This window comes from Hermetia illucens, chromosome 6 (genome assembly GCF_905115235.1).
Source record: "Hermetia illucens chromosome 6, iHerIll2.2.curated.20191125, whole genome shotgun sequence".
Lineage (NCBI taxonomy): Eukaryota > Metazoa > Arthropoda > Insecta > Diptera > Stratiomyidae > Hermetia > Hermetia illucens.
Window position 1 is genome coordinate 5,442,628 of NC_051854.1, and position 16,204 is coordinate 5,458,831.

The following is a 16,204-nucleotide window of genomic DNA, read 5'->3' on the forward strand; positions in this document are numbered from 1 at the left end:
TCACTCTTCTTCGCAGCTTCGGCAATGCGAATTGTAGGGTATGCTCCTTTATCGCTCAGTTCCCCATTAATCTTGTATGCATTTGCACGCATCTGGCACAAGAGCTCTTGCGATCGAGTCTTGTTATAGGCGGGCCAAATCCTCCTTGACTTGGTGCAGTTGGTGAGCCTTTGCCTTGAAGTCTGCGGCTGCTAAATAGTGCTGAGGGACTGCCAAGAGCAGAGCCCCTCTGGCCAGCCCGTTAGTCCCTTTATTCCCGTCTATGTTCCTATGAACGGGAACCTAGAGGAGGATGAATTTGAGCGTGTCACCCAGACAGTTCTTGCACTGCCCCATCAGTTTCGAGGATATCCCCACTGAGTACAAAGCCTTAACGGGCGCTTGACTGTAAGCCAGAATGGCTTGGAGCACGGATCATGCTTCAGGCGTCGACAGGCTTCCAGTATCGCCAGTACTTCCGCTTAGAGTGCATTAGTGAATCCTGTACACCTCGGTTACGCTGTGTATATCCAACAAAACTCTGACACTGACTCTGCAGATCATCTTTGAACATTCGGTGAAGAATATGACGATATAGAAATAGCGCTGCATTAAGAGTGATGTTCTCATGTGGATTGTAGTTTTTCGAAAGATCAAAACGTATTATTTGAGGAAAGGAGAACCACAGGTCATTCGGAGCTAAGAGAAGTGAACGCGAGCCTCCTCGAAAGAATCGAGGAGTTGAGTTTAAGAAAAGGCCGCCATGGCCCAGCAGTTGAATTGTCAGCAGACCAATGACTACAATGGAGCAGCAGCAACAACAATAACAGGAGCAGCAATAACCCCAAGGAGAAAGTGAAATGTGCTTGGAAGTGATAATTCAAGAAGAGGAAGGTGACGATTTTAACTTTGCGCAGCGTAAGAAGTGAGAATCAAAAATCAAAGGTTAATGTTAGCAATGTAAGTGCTCCTCCGGCAAACTCACAGGCACTCCCACCACAAACTACCCGCTAAAGCAAAGTGAAAATTCCCCCGATCACTGGGTATAAATAAAATTAATCCTAAGAATCTTGAAAGAAAAAGGGTTGAATGTAACCCTCAGAGCATTGAAGATCATGCAGCTATCTTCATCCTTATAAAAGAAGAGGAGCTACAGGCCAGGTTAAGGACTCTGTCCTTCGTAATCCGCAGTCTTCACAGAGAGTCAAACCTGGCTGACATAATGTGGGAACTCAACGAAGAGCGCTCACACTTGAAGGTTAAAAGCGTATTGAATCTAGTCACGCGAGCAGATAAGCTTCTTCATAGCCAGAACCCAACACTTCCATTGAAGTCGTAACCGGCGCTGTTCCTGGCTACTTTAATGACGCCTTCAAGATGAAGTATATACTGCACTAAAAGATTTCGCTTGAGAAAGTCAAACCAATTTAGGAAATGCAGTGTAACAGCTGCCAAAACTTCGGGCACATCACCCTCAATTGCTCGATTGTGCACAGGTGCGTGAAGTGCACAAAAACCCATGTGCGTGGGGAATACCAGAATGGAAGTTGACAGAGCAAAAAAGAATGCTTATATAGTGAGAGCCAAGCAGGCGCTCACACATATGTCACAAAGTTTGACTTAACCAGGCGTATCTTATGCCCAAGCAGCTAGGAATCTACTCTTCCTAGATCTGTAGCTCCTCTAGTTCCGCAAGGCAACAAATTGGTCTTCAAAAACTTGGTCGAAACTCTTGCTTCGGCGCAAACCAACGAACAGCGACAATTAGCTGCTATTCAACTTATTGTGAATTTATGGTGTTAAATATTATCATATTTAACTCCGTATCACATGCCCAACGTGTCACTGCACAAAAATTGGTAGACTCTCTGAAAGCGGAATTTTACTCTGTTTCAGAGACATGATTAAAAGGTAGGCACAATGTAAATTTTATCGGATATGATGTTATCTGGAACGACACCAACTGCGGAACCGCCCTATTAGTCAGAAAAGATTATGAATTCCAATAAGTTGCCATCGGAAACCTGCAAACTTGTTCCGTGGTGTTATTTAAAACCACTGAGAATAGACGCTTCGTAATAGCCGCAGTCTACATCAAATCCAGCTCACCACTTGAGCAAGTGGGCCAAGACTTGAGCAATCTCCAGTTAAAATCCATTTTTTCAACTCGAGACGCACTTGTCGCAATTTGGCAAAAAATCGAAATGAGATAACCCTTGAAAAGTGGATCCACAACCAAGACCCACTTAACCAGCTTGACATGGCCTTGCCCGTCAATCCAATCCATACTTGACTATTTCCTGATATCTGCAGAAGCCAGACTCACATTACAAGTGTTAACATGGAAAACCATACCGGCCATCTCCGACTACTTTATATCTAAACTCAAACTATCCTTCTCTCCTCAGCTGCAAAAGCGAGTACCCCATAAAATTAGATCCTTCGCCTTCACTAACTGGGATAAGTTCAGATTAGAATTAGCACCAAAACTGAACCTGAAAAACTCAGTCTCACAAAATCTAATGGACAAAGAAGTCGATGAGACCATGATTTTGGCTACTGATACCATCAACTCTGCTACACGCAGAAGCACAAAGTTAGTCAAAGTCGATGAGATTCAGTTTAATAAACTGCTGACAGTTTTGGCGCAGACATCTCAAGCGCAACTTTCATAAAAACGGCAACAAAATTAACGTCTAATATAAGGTATTAATTTTTCGGATTAACCAAGTACACTAATTCGTCATGTGGTTGAACAATTCCGTAACAAGGACGGAATTTAACACACGACACCGTAATTAGCAGACTTAATGTGAACCCAACCCATATCCTCGTCCATGTTATCTGTCGCGTTTGTGGCCGAACCCAGAGCAATTTGAAATAGTGCGTTCTCGCATTTTTTTGATGCGGCACGGGGCAAAAGGTTTTGGGTGAAAGTGAGCCGGCGCAGTGGGCTGAGGGTAATAGCAGGTCGGGACAAAAAGAAAACTGTGGGTAATAGCAGGCTGAGAAACAGGACGAATGTGATAGCTCATCACAATTACACAGTATAGCCATAAGTTCTGTCAGTAAATCACGACGCGAAATGAGAAACGAAAAACCCCCACAGGTAGTTTTTCGTGAGCAGTGAGGTTCGGCAAGCACAAGAAACGCATGGCTATTGTTGCCTTATACGGGGTAGAAAGACCGCCAAAGAGATTTATGAAATGCTCAAACCGCTATCCGTAAATGAACGATTTGTGTACCGAACGTTAAAGGGTACAGAGGAACCGATGACATCGAAGATCGCCCGAGAGAGGTGCGTCCGAGGTCTGTACGACAGCTGAATGTTGTGCAGGCCATTCACGCAAATGTTTATCGGAATCCGCTGTGCAAACGGGTACCATGAGTCGTATTTTACGCGACGATCTTCAGTTAGAGACCTACAGATGCTGTGAAAGCCATTTACTTTCGCCTAAATTGAAAAAAATTCTTCTTCAGCGATGCAGACAAAATTGATAAAACGCTTTACAAAAAATGAGCATCACAAAATCCTTTTTACGGATAAAAAAAAATGTTTCTATCTAAGAAAAATCTAATCGCCAAAAAGATCGGGTGTATCGAAGGTCATGTTGTGAGGCTAAGGATCGAGCACCACGCGTTCAAAGGGGGCACCACTCTCCTTCATTGACGGTATGATGGGGAGTTTCCTACCACAGCGTGACGGAGATTCATTTTTGTGAAACCGGTGTTAAGACCAACTCAGCAGTGTATGAGCAGATGTTAGAGACCGTAGTAGTTGAGCTTCTAAATAAAAGGTTGTTCAAGAGTAATGTTTGGTGCTTTCAACAGGATTTTGCGCCAGCCTCCAAGGCCAAAAAAAATTCAAAATTGGTTATCGATAACGTGCCAGATTTCATAGCGTCGGTGGACTGGCCTTCCGAAAGCCCAGACTTAAATCCATTGGATTATTCTCTGTGGAATAAGCTTGAAGAGGTCGCCTGTTTGGCATGGCACCTTGAAGGCCAGTATAGTGAAAGCCGCGTGTGACTTGCTGCTGGAAACAGTTCGTGCAGCGATCGATGTGTGGTCTAAGCGTCTGAAGCTTTGTGTGAAGAACCGTGGCGATCATTTCGAATAACTACTATGTACGCTTTCTTACTAGACGAGGTTTGTATACGAAAAAATGTCCTCGTAACAATCCGTCATTTGGTTCTACCAAAAGCCTGATCTGGATGCAATCGCGAGGGTTTCAAATCCCCATCCAGCGTATCAGGCCACCGTTATTTGGGCCGGCTTCAATGTTCAGACCAATTTTGACAAATTAATTCTCGCTAGCGTGAATTACGTGACCATACCAACAAAGACGCCTCTTTCGCAATTTTTCCACGATCGGAACTATTTTAAAAATTTAATTCGAATCGCAAAAGGTGTGACTTGACCCATGTGGCCAACGAAGGTTTAACAAGGAAAATTGAGAACTCTTAGTGGCGGTTGAAGGTAGAAATCTACGGACAATATTTGGACTATTTCCGGAGCCTAATATCGAAAAAATTTAAGAGTGATATAATTGTTTGGTTATAGATAAAATTCAGTTCAATGTCGCGTATTGGACGGGTGACCTAATCGGTCAGGATGATCCAACCCAAAAAAGAGAGGAATATCTATAGTAGAGAAAGGCAACTGCTAGGGCTACCGAAACGGTGCACCTCTGTGCAAAATCAGGATGTTTTGAAGTCTACCACTGAAGTCTTTTACCCTTTTATTCACTGGAAGTTTCTCCCCTTTTGCTAAGTAGAAACATTAAATTAAAGTCATTTAAATTATTAGAGATTATTTTTAATGATAACTCTCAGGTGAATTTGCTGAAGATACCCGCATACTTGTATTTTCCGATAAAGCGACACTTGCTTATTTTGAAGACCTAAATATAGATTAATTGCGAATATGGGATGATCAAAATAAAACCCAGGTGGATAAGTTACTAACCCAACAGAGCGTGAGAGTTAAAGTTGATCACTGATTACAAACCATGCAAACCTACAGATTTTCAAGTCTACTCTTCAAAACAGGAAGAGCTAACAAGCCTCTAAATGTTTAGAACTCATTCAAATCGAAGTTATTAGTGAATTTATGAACGTTTTACACATTCATATTCCCAGTTGACGTAGGTAGGAACTACAGTTTACTATCAACTTTTGACAAAGTGATTAATTTAGGCCTATCATCAAATTATCAGATCAAGATAACACCAACTATCAGCAAGCAATACTTCTAATTTTAATGAACCTACAAGGGGAAACTGAAACAAATCCAACAAAGAATTTAATTGATTAGATAGGGAAGCACACAATGAAGTCGTTGAGGTTGCCCAAGCTAATAACAAATCGCTTGGTCTTTCGACGTTCAGGATGTAGTTTCACGTGACTCAATGAAGCGTCCTGAAAAAAAAACCCAGATGAAATCGGCGGGATTGAGCTGAATTATGTACGTTTTCTGAAAACCCACAATGATCCATTTATAATGCTAGATTCTAAGTAGGAGATTACATCGGAAAATTTAATTTGTTCTCGAAATCCTGTAAGCCACCCCACAATAACGAATTGCGTTATACACAGTTTACTGATTAGCTTTACCGCAGTCGCCATGTTTTTCACAATATGGATGCATTTTGCTGATTTTTTTCTTTATTTAGGAATAAAATTTGTATTCGTTGAATTGTATATCAAGCACCACCTTTAAATCACAAGATAAGAGAAAATACAAGAATTTTAAGTGCTGTTGAATAAACAAGATTTATTTTAATTATTATTCTAAAAAATAACTACGCATCCATACGTACACATAATTGATAACGACTTGATCAGAAAATCCTATAAGAAAATGAATCTTTTAAAGATCAAACAAACTTAGTTCGCTATGAATCATCACAAAAAGTTTTGTAGATATCCTAATTTATATTTCAATGGAGGAATTAATAATGGAAATGTGTTTGTATAAACAAAAAGTATGAGGATGATGAGGGGAATTAGGGGGAGAATGTATGGCAATAATGAATATCTAAGCATAGGGTACATAACTAGTTGGAGGTACTGTATTGATTTTTGCGATATTTTGCATGATTTCGAGATCCTTAATTAGTATTGCTAAGGTCTGTTTGGTTCGTGAGAACTCGTTGGTGTCCAGATTATTGGAAGGGTCAAGCGATTCCAATTCTGAAAGAAGAAAATAAAGTGTAGTTCGTTAGTTATGAAGACAATATAAATTTCCAACACCAAAGTCTTGTACTCTAAAAATCATCCCGAATTGAAAACCAATAAACAGTTCTTAATTTTTATGATTGGCTGTAACTTTACTCTTGCAATTGCACATATAAATTCAATTAACATCATGGAGTCAAATCCTGTAGTTATTTTGGACGGTTTGGATTGCGTTATCACGAAAAAATTGCTGTATTTATGGATTCCCCAAGGACGACGATCGAGGCGATGCAACGGTTCCTCGCAAGTTTGACGGTTCAGGTATTACGATTTCCGGACATCAGCCCCCGCACTAGGAACAGAAGATATCAGGGATGTCGCACTTGACACAAAAGATGTGATGTTAGACAATTTTTATGCCGACCCCCTAGCTCGCCAAAATTCCAACGACAATTAGCAGCAATCGCGACCAAGCTCAAATTCGTCAGCGTGTCCTTCGAACCTCTCTATCGAGATGAGATTAAATTCCGCCCCATGTTATCGATTCGTACTGGACGTGCAAATTGTGTACCGGGCAGTAGTCGTTCCAGAGCCAAATGACGATGGTCTTGAATTGTATTGGCTGAGAAGTGAAGACTTTGCTCTCTGGGTGATTGGAAGCCACTTTCGGCGCACCGTTTCCACCTGACTCCAAAGCAGGATATTCTAATTGCTCCTCCATTTCCAAAGAGTGGTAAAATTCTTTAAATGTCTTTGATTAGGTTCCACGCCCAATGTCAGACTTGTCTTGGACTATGCAAGGCAAATTTTAATCTTTCCCACACTAAATTACCTACGACTTGGTAATAACGACAATACCAGTTCGAAACTTTTTGTTCTTTGGTGAGGCAAGATTTCGTTTATTCTTAAGGGTATTTCACGGAATCCAGCTTCTTCCCATTATTTACACATTTACATTATCCTTGCTTGGAATTCTAGCTCTAATTGCGGGTTCCTTTTCAAGTAATTAACTAAAGAGTTCTCGAAGCCATTCGTTGTGTTTCATTCAACAAATTATTAATTTCCTGCCTTTACCAGAGATCAATAGAGCGGGGAACTTCGGACGGGACCGACGAGTTGGATTGTTGAAGTAAGCATCAACGGATCAATGTTATCTGCACAAGACAGTGATATATTCGCAAAATTAAGCTTGTGTGAATTTCGATTATATATTGTCTGAGGCTACTTGTAGACTCCCACATTTCTGCGGCTGAAAACATCCATGGTGACCTGCGCTCCGTTCAAATGTTCTAGTGTTAGAGGTAGTCCTTTCGGATTCGTCTCCGTTTTTGGCATTATCAAGGCTTGAACAAGTTAATCCTTTTTGGGAGGATTTTCCCCAAATCCTTTGAAGATACATGAAGCACGATACGACGGACAAATGCTTGCTGCTGCGACCAAATTTGGTTGGCCAGAGATCTTCTGTGCCGCACGGGCAGAGAGAAAAGTATTGCACCACGCCAAATAGTCTCCTTGCTGCACCAGAATTGTTTCATAATATACGATTTGCAACTCTCCTGGTAAAACGAGACAAGAGGCGGATGGACTGCGTGGCTCATTGGCATGTTAGGTGCGTGATTGAATCGAAAGCGTGGCGAGACCGACTATTTCCTTATCCAGCTGGGGGCAAGGAGTTTTCAGTCCGGCATGCACAATCTCCTGACTTTGTGTTTTGCGATTGAGTTGTGGACGACGCCGATCACACCTTTCTTTCTTGTGGAAAGTGGGATGGGGTTAGTCAATAACTTTATTTGAACACGGGGGAGCTCTCTTCAGACCACATTGTCGGGAAAATTCTGACGCTGACATTTCTTTCGGATTCTTCTTGTTGCAAAGAAGATAAAGTTCGACTAGTGGAGAGGTCAGATGGTAGCAGGTTCTCTGAACTGACATATTCTTTCCTCCTTTTTCCCTTCTTTGATATAAGGAAATCCTTGATTTGAAAGCTCCTCAAGGAAGGAGAGGGGGGGGGGGCTAATCGGAAGTAATGTGATAAACAGTTCCATGCTAGTTCTCTGACGATGGGGAGGTGGTTAGTTGGTAGCCCGCGGGGGTACCTTTTCGGGAGTTTTCAGCGGAAATGCGCTATTCCTTAGTTTTTGAGGAAACTCGCCTCATTCAATCACGAAGAAAAAGCGAAAAACCATCCAATACCAGAAGTGATAAAAAGAAATCTATGTTACGTCTCTTGACCTAATTTGATTGTCCTTTTCATGGCGTCCTCTACAATGTTGTGAATCGAACCCTTCTAAGAAATGTCATGTCATTTCTCTGTCGAATGTGGTAGCTGCTTTTGAATCCAATGACGACAGTAACTCATCATTAATAAATTCCCTCAATTCACATCAAAATGTTGCATCTTAGGTGTAATGGATAAGGTCAGCAAAAAATAAAAATGCGACATTCTTTTCTGGGTGAGGTAGGCGGGCGGCGCGGAAACTTGCTTGTAGTTTGTCCTTTCGATAAGGTCTAATGAAATCGCCTGGAGCCTAAATGGGGGTCCATTGTTTTGAAGAAAGTTATTACACGGTCGAAGATACTATATTTCATTTCACGGAAGAGAAATGTGACGGAGATTAGCTCGTTTTAATCCTAATGCAGTCAAAAATATTGCACACGGTATGGCTAAAAGTTTAGTCAGTACTTCAGTGCGCCCGAAAAGGGAAAAATGAAATTTATATATTTGGAAAGTAGAGATAAAGGCAAGTCAGAATATGTGCAGTTTATCTAAAATGCCCTCTCCCCCCTGTATGGCGACACACTACAAAAGCGTCGAGACCGCTTTTTTTATCGCTTTCTTGAGCCCTTTAACAGTTTTGTGCGGTTTTAGGCTATCGACTTGAGTTGTGCCCACAAGCAATAATCCAGTGTATTCAACTCTGGACCGCCGCTAGTCCACTCCTCCACAGCGACAATAATGTTTTGTGTAAAGTTTGTATGCTCGGAGTCCAAAATCATCACGTAAAATATGCGACATCGTTTTCTTGGCGCGATTCTATTGTTGGGGCTGATTGAACGTCAATAGATCCGCCAGGTCACGCCTTTCTGATGAAATATGGCTACTGAATGAAGCTGAACTGTCGGATTAGCGGCAACATTCGGGGTTATACCGGAACAGCCTGTGAACGATGAGGCGTTTTATGCATAGCTCCATTATTTAGAGCAATTTTCGCTGAAGTGTTAGATGGTTTGCGAAGTGGGTCTCTCGCCCATTGTTTGGCAGAGGAGATGCCTCGTGGATGCAGAATAAAAGGGACCAATTCAACTGCATGTTGGATTGCTGCCGGTGCCACAATGTATTGATACTGCAGCTGCATTGTACCCGAGACTGGAGTTTTGCAATAAAAAACCCAACGATTGACGACATTCGACTAAAATTTTGCATAAATGCCAAGGAAAGTAATGGGAGCCCTTTCAGATTCTCACTTCAGTGATAGTGTATTGATTTTCACGAAGACTATACTGAATAATAAAATGTATTTTAAACTATAAAATTGTGTTTTTCTTATCGAGCCGCAAAGCTTATTGAACAACCTAGTATAGTTCAGCATACGTGCTACATCAGCGGAGTAGACACAGGCAACCGGTAGCCAGAATGTGTGTGGGGTCGTTCTGGCTTTTCCGTTCCTACTTTAAAGGCGGCCGGTGCTCAGAGGTAGTGAGGAGGTAGACGATTTCGGCCGAGTCAACACCAAGTGGCGAAGGAGAACCTTCAAGTGGCGCCACAGGGAATGCTTCAAATCCTTGGTCGATCATACCCGAGTCAGCACGGTGATTTATCTGAAGGGGCTTCGGCCACATCAGAGGTTATCTGGTATCATGGGAAGCGGGATAGGCCTCTGAATTTACATGTCTCAGGAGAATTGCTGGTTCATGCACTTTCAGCTGAGTTGTAGCGGTTGGTTCCGTAGCGAACAAGAGACCTTCGGGCCTCAAAAGCGGGGTTGCGTTTCAACTCAGATGCCGTACTCCGTATTTCGGTAAAGATTTGTGTATAGACTAGTACCGTTGTTTTTGTTATAGCGCGGCTCTGATTGTGGTCACAAAATCAATTCGTATCTTAAGAAGACCGTGGGGTTAAGTTTATACGACAAGAACTCACATTAAACCACCTGGACTTATCTGTACATGCAGCCGGTGATCGATCGAAAAACGGCTGGCTTGAAGGAAGTTCGTGCAGGGCGGCGCGTGAGATGACTCGTCCGACTTTAGCCGTACAGGCGGGCTAGGTAGTGAGCGGTTCGTTCACCATATGAATTCTAAGTCCAACGCTTCTCATGGCCAGGGTTCAACTGATGGTGCCCTCCGACTTGTCGATACGTGTGTGAAGTATGGATTGTGGAATTCAGGCGCAACTGACATCCCAGCTGAAACGTATATAGCTGGCTTAATATTTACAATGAGAAAAAAACTAGAAGTTGAAGTTGGAAATCAGGTAAGTTGTCATGCTTCGATTAGGAAACCAGTGGCAACTGCAATACACTCAATCTATCATCAGTGCAGCTAGACTGACACATTTTGTTTAAAAATTTAAATATTCATCAATCCATCAGTCACTGCCATAAATCAACAAACAAAACACCGTATCTCGAAAGCCTATTAACAAGTGAAATAATCGCTCCGACTGAATAAAACATAATTTTTGACAACCGATCCCAGTGGAACAAGCACTGTCAGTGATCTGCCGAGAACTGACCGATTGTATTGTCTCGGATCAGTGCCCTCGGCCAATGGGGTGACCAGCGCAATCTGGTTGATGAATTGGTGCTCTAAAACGGACGCCCTTTGCAATTGATATATCAATGAACGTCTTAAATCCAAAATGAGAACACCCGCGACCGTGGAGAAGTTGACAGAGAGGAAGAGTTATGCAATCCTCGTCGATGATAATGCGCTAGCTGAGATGGGCCTAACCACCGAAGTCGATGTGAAACGAACCAAAAGCCAATGGAAACTTGATACGCTAGATTGTAATTTAAGAACCTTTCGACTCCAGGCGGACCGAGAAAAGTGGCCAACCCAATTGGCCAGCCCATAAATGACCCATTTGGAAAAAACAACATACCTCCACTATCCACTGCTGATAAGTACTTTCGCCTAATCTCCTGGAGAAATTTTGAATGGAAAGAAAAGAAAAACGATCCACCAATTTTACCTGGGACCCACTGACATAACGATCGGGTTGTTGACAAAATTATGTCGAGTAAATTCAACTGTATTTTTTCATTTGTTTTAATAAAGAGAATCACTCGAAATATTGCAATATATTGATGAATGCAAATGGTTTAAAACAGTTCTATGTTTAGCAATCTCACGTGTGATCGCATCTGGATTTCCATGGACTTTTCCTTTATTTTGTCGACTTTTTCCGTGATTGACCGTCCAGAGCGAGGTGCCTTTTTGACATCTAAATTTCCAGACAAAATCGCTTGAACTATTGTTGTGCTGTCATGCGTTGTTATAGCATCGTCACCATAAGCTGCCCAAATTTTTTCACGGGTCTTCGACGCATTTTTGTCTTTCAGGAAGTAAAATTTCAAAATAATACGAATTTCCTCGCTCTACACATTCATTCTCAAAATGGAACAACTTTTAAACGATTGATCGGAATGACTTCTGCACTTTTTTCACGCAAAATATTCTATGAACAGTAACCTTTCCAATGCGCGCCTACTTGTTAAAATCGCTACAGTATTGCCTTAGAAAATACAGTTCAAGCGCATCTTTCGACAAAATCTGACAATATTCTTCCGCCAACCTAATATTTGCTCACTGACTCAATTAATGTACTTCGTCTTGTTGAACATGAATTTATATTCCCTAATTTGCAAGCCCTAAATCTTTGCCAACCATATTCAGAAAAGAAAACAAAGCAAATAAATGTCTTACCAACAATATCCGATTCGATATCCTGCAATCGCTCCACCACCAACGACTGTTGCTTTTGTATATGCTCCAATAACCGCAACTGACACTCAACCGGATCAATAGCAGCTTCCGGCTGAGGGATGTTTGGTTGTTGTGCAACTTTAATCTCCTCCTTTGGTTTTTCCAGAGACTGTTGTTGCTTATCCTCCGTTTCCATCTTCTCAACACATTCGGAAGCGCCAGCATTCTCCCCTTCCGCTTTGACCTCTGCCTGCCCGTCTCCTCCGACTTCCCGATCTAACTCTTCCTTGACATCCGCATCACTTGCTTCCTTTTTATCTGGATTGATTGCTTCAATATCTTCAAACTTCTCAACTTTTCGTTCCACAGCTCGGGGCGGAGAGCTTTCCCATTTCTTCGCCCACAAGTACATTTTCGGATGATCCTTATTCTCGGCTATGTTGATCTTCACGCGTAAGCTGTGTAGGAATCGTTTCAACTCAATCAGGTTTCCTGTTAGTGTGTGACTAGTACGCAACATATTGAACCGATCTTGGAGCTTAGGGTTCGAGGCGTGATAATTTCCTGTCGGTAGTCTGCCTTCGTACAGCCAGTCTTGATCGTGGACATATTTCATACTTGCGCGGCCCAAGGCTGGATTCTTGCAAATATAACAGACATATTTCTCGGGAACTTGGCTCTCCTTTTCGATCCCATTGCAGATGCCGTGCTGCCAGCACAAGCACAACTCGCATTGTATCATTAGACCGTCTTCCTCGCCAAATGAGCAAATACAATTGATGATCTCTTCCGATCGCATTCGAACAATTTTGATCACTTCGCCATTTTCCTGTATGTACTTCGGACTTTGGCTGTGAGGTTGATCCGGCACGCTGCTGGTTGTGTTCCCGTCCAAATTGGGGTCTTGAACAAAGGTTGGATGGGACAACTTTGCTTTTTTTGTGACCTTGTGATGTTCGGGGGTTCCATTGAAGGAATGTCTGGTTTCTTCAAAATCTGTCATGTGGAACGAGTTGTCGAAAACGTTTGACGTACTCGCCGTGACGTATTTCTTTTGCAGCCTCTGTCTCGAGCTCTTTCTTTCACCAGTCTTGCGAGACGCAACTTTCGAATGAGATTGCGGTTGGAGCTGTGGCGCTGATTTTTGCTGCTCTTCAATCAGAGGCATGGACATTTCATCGCCAGTGGAATGAACGAAGGAGGGGCTCGCTACGGCTGGACTCGAAGGTACGGTGCTGGATCCGACGATTGAATCAGAAATAGAGGATTCAAGAAGCTTGGAGGAATCGTCAGCAGTTGTAGACATCAAGAAACTGTCCGAGCCCTCGTGACGGGTTGGCGTTGAAATGCTTGGGGCGTGTGGAGCTGAGATTGATTTGCGATGCATTCTATTCTGAAGGTCTTGCTGGTGTAGCTTTGCGAAGTACTGCGAGTTGGGTAGATAGTTTTTGGGCAGAGGTTCATCCGGAGGGTGCCCGATGGTGCGCTTGCACGCTAGCTCCTGCATATTGGGACAATCTCCAAGAAATCTGTACATAAGCAACAACCAAGATTTGTTAAATTACAGACGAAACAGCGAAATACTTCTTACTTTGCAATGTCGTCGTGATAATGCTTGATGTGGATCTGCAAGTGATTCTCTTTCCGGAAATTTTTGTTGCAGTTCTCTTTGGGGCAGCGGAAGAGGTTGTCAATGATTCGGACTTTCAAGGAGCCAACGTAAACTGAAAATGGGTCCAGTCTTTAGTTGTGGAGCCTGAATAGACCAAACTAGATGCTTACCGTAACCATCCTCTAACTGCATGGACTCGTCTTCGCCGCCTTTACCTGAAGTCGGTTCAAACAAGGGCGGAGACGACGTTGACAGCAGCGATTGGATGCTGGAATTCTGCTGTCCAGCGTTATGCATAAGACTTTGCGGTTGTAGTGGCGGAAGGGGTTCCAAGGGTGGAGGTGGTGGCTTCACCGGTTGGGGAGGTTTGTAATCTTTAGTATAAACATAAGCTCCAATGTCTTTTGCCCGCCTTCGATGTATGCTGAAGTCGTAGACGTCGGGATTGTAATGTTGTCCCAAGTCTTCAATATATTGCTTGAGATCCGCCTTGGAGCGGAAGCGTTTGTTGTTCGAATTGACCAGGATCACATCCCACTTGCCTAGGACATTCGAGCGTTGGTACATGTGTTTCGTCCACCCAGGCGGCAGTCGCCAATCGTCTACGATGACTGTTGGCTTTTTGTGGTCGCCTACGGTCAGGAATCCCTCGCGGCCTATTGGCTGGTCGTTTACCCAGTGGCAGCACCACTCACCGTCCTTCGGAATCTCGGGCAGATTGAGCTCCGCGAGATTCAACGAACTCATGGAAATTAGTGGCCAATCCTTCTTCGCCGCCTGTGCCTTAATTTTCGACTTGTCTGGGGTAGAATTGGCTATTGGTTTGTGAGGGGCAGGGCTTGCTGATGTAGACGGTGATTGGCTCTTTCCAACCGGTATTTTCAGTTTGCTGATGTGAGCACTTTTCAACACTTTCATGTAGCCGTCGTCGAACAGGATTTCATACATATCATTGCCGAGAACCTTTTGCACGGTGGCCGGAAATCTGCGGGCGCCACTCCAGCGAGCCAGACACTTCTCCCCCAGCACGAATACGTTCGGCAGCTTGCTCGCCGCGGACGCTTTCTGCCGCAATCGGCTGCTGTTCATTGGTATCCATTCCTCGGCACCCGTGGGACCTTTGGACTTGCCGCTCTTCTCGAATCGTATCAAAACCTCGCGCTCGTCGCTGTCCACTTCCATTACACGAGCGGTGTGCCAAATACCGTCGAAATCTTGCGCCTCCAGACGAACACCGGGTACAAATCCAGACACCGTCTCTGACTTGCGGCCTCCAGCGGCCGCCGGTATCGTACCCATCGGAACAAGGTTTTGTATGTCTTGTGAAGTGGTCGGCGCAGCAACCGGGCTGTTCAGTTTCGACAGCTTCGCGTCTGACGGCAGTGAAGAGTCTTGCGAGGATCGCTTCAGGGCAGTCTTCTCGACCTGATCGCCCTGTTCTGCGCTTCCAAAGCTCTCGTTCGTATCAGTGGCAGAAACCTCCCTAAAAGAACACGCAATGAACTAATCCCAATTGCGCAATAATTAGACAACTTACATATCGTTCTGTAGCGCAATTTGCGGCGCCGCCTCACTTGCAGCAGTCGTCGTCGTCTGAGCAGGCGGCGGAAACTTTCCCCACGGAAAAATCGTCGGAACCGCTCCCTGTTTCAAGAGATACTTATTCGACTTGGCCGGCTGAAAATCGGCTCGACGAAAATGTCGCGAACACACTAGAACACTTTTTGTGATATTTTTCTCGGGATTTATTCGACAGTTCACCAGCCAAACTTCACGAGTTTTTGAATCAAATGGAAATGAGTGAAATGTGACGCCGCGATGTTGTGGATTGCCTGATTTTGACGCGCAACCTTCGATTATGCAACGACGCGTCATAATGCTGCTTGCGCGGCTTTTGTCCGGTCGTTTTGGTTTGTTTTCTTCGCGGCTATGGCGTCACGCGAGAATTGACCGTTCGGGGGAAGGGTGATCTTCGGTGACGACGCGGCTTTAGATTTTCAAACCGCGTTTTAACGGAAATAAAAGCGACACTTTTCACTAGAACTTTTATCCGAAAGGCACTGTGTTTGCTATAACTATGCGCCAGATATAAACGTTTGAATACATTTATCTGATCAGACAAGAAATCGTAATTCGGTACATATCGCGTGCACACCAAACTGTCATTTGAAGAATGGACTTTATGAGTCTGCATTACCGATAGAAGACGCCATGTTGTGAAATTTAAAGGTAGTTTTGCACAAGAGGAAATATGTGGTATTAGAGAAATCGGCGGGAAGTTTTGGGATTTCCCGTTTTGAAATTCTTATAGTTGGTTATCGAATGGCTAATAGGCGTTTTTGCCAAAAAAACAATTGTTTTGAAAATTCTTAACGTGATATAAAGAATAAAAATGGAAAAAATATGTTTTTCTCAATAATCTAATTTTTGACTGCTCAGTAATACAAGGACAAAGCGTGAAATATCGTCACGAAAGTGGTTATAAATAGAAGTTAGCGTTCATTAA

The 16,204-nt window shown here is 43.3% G+C and overlaps 1 protein-coding gene across 1 annotated transcript; it reads right to left on the reverse strand.

Moving 5' to 3' along the window:
* Positions 1 to 5,727: 5,727 nt before the first annotated feature.
* LOC119659161 (PHD finger protein 20-like protein 1) lies at positions 5,728 to 15,990 on the reverse strand. The gene is made up of 5 exons (XM_038067111.1): positions 15,236 to 15,990; positions 13,869 to 15,181; positions 13,678 to 13,810; positions 12,087 to 13,615; positions 5,728 to 6,173 (listed from the first exon to the last, which is right to left on the reverse strand). The coding sequence occupies exons 1-5, from the start codon at positions 15,571 to 15,573 to the stop codon at positions 6,019 to 6,021; spliced, it is 3,468 nt and encodes a 1,155-aa protein (XP_037923039.1). The 5' UTR covers positions 15,574 to 15,990; the 3' UTR covers positions 5,728 to 6,018.
* Between the last annotated feature and the right edge of the window lie 214 nt (positions 15,991 to 16,204).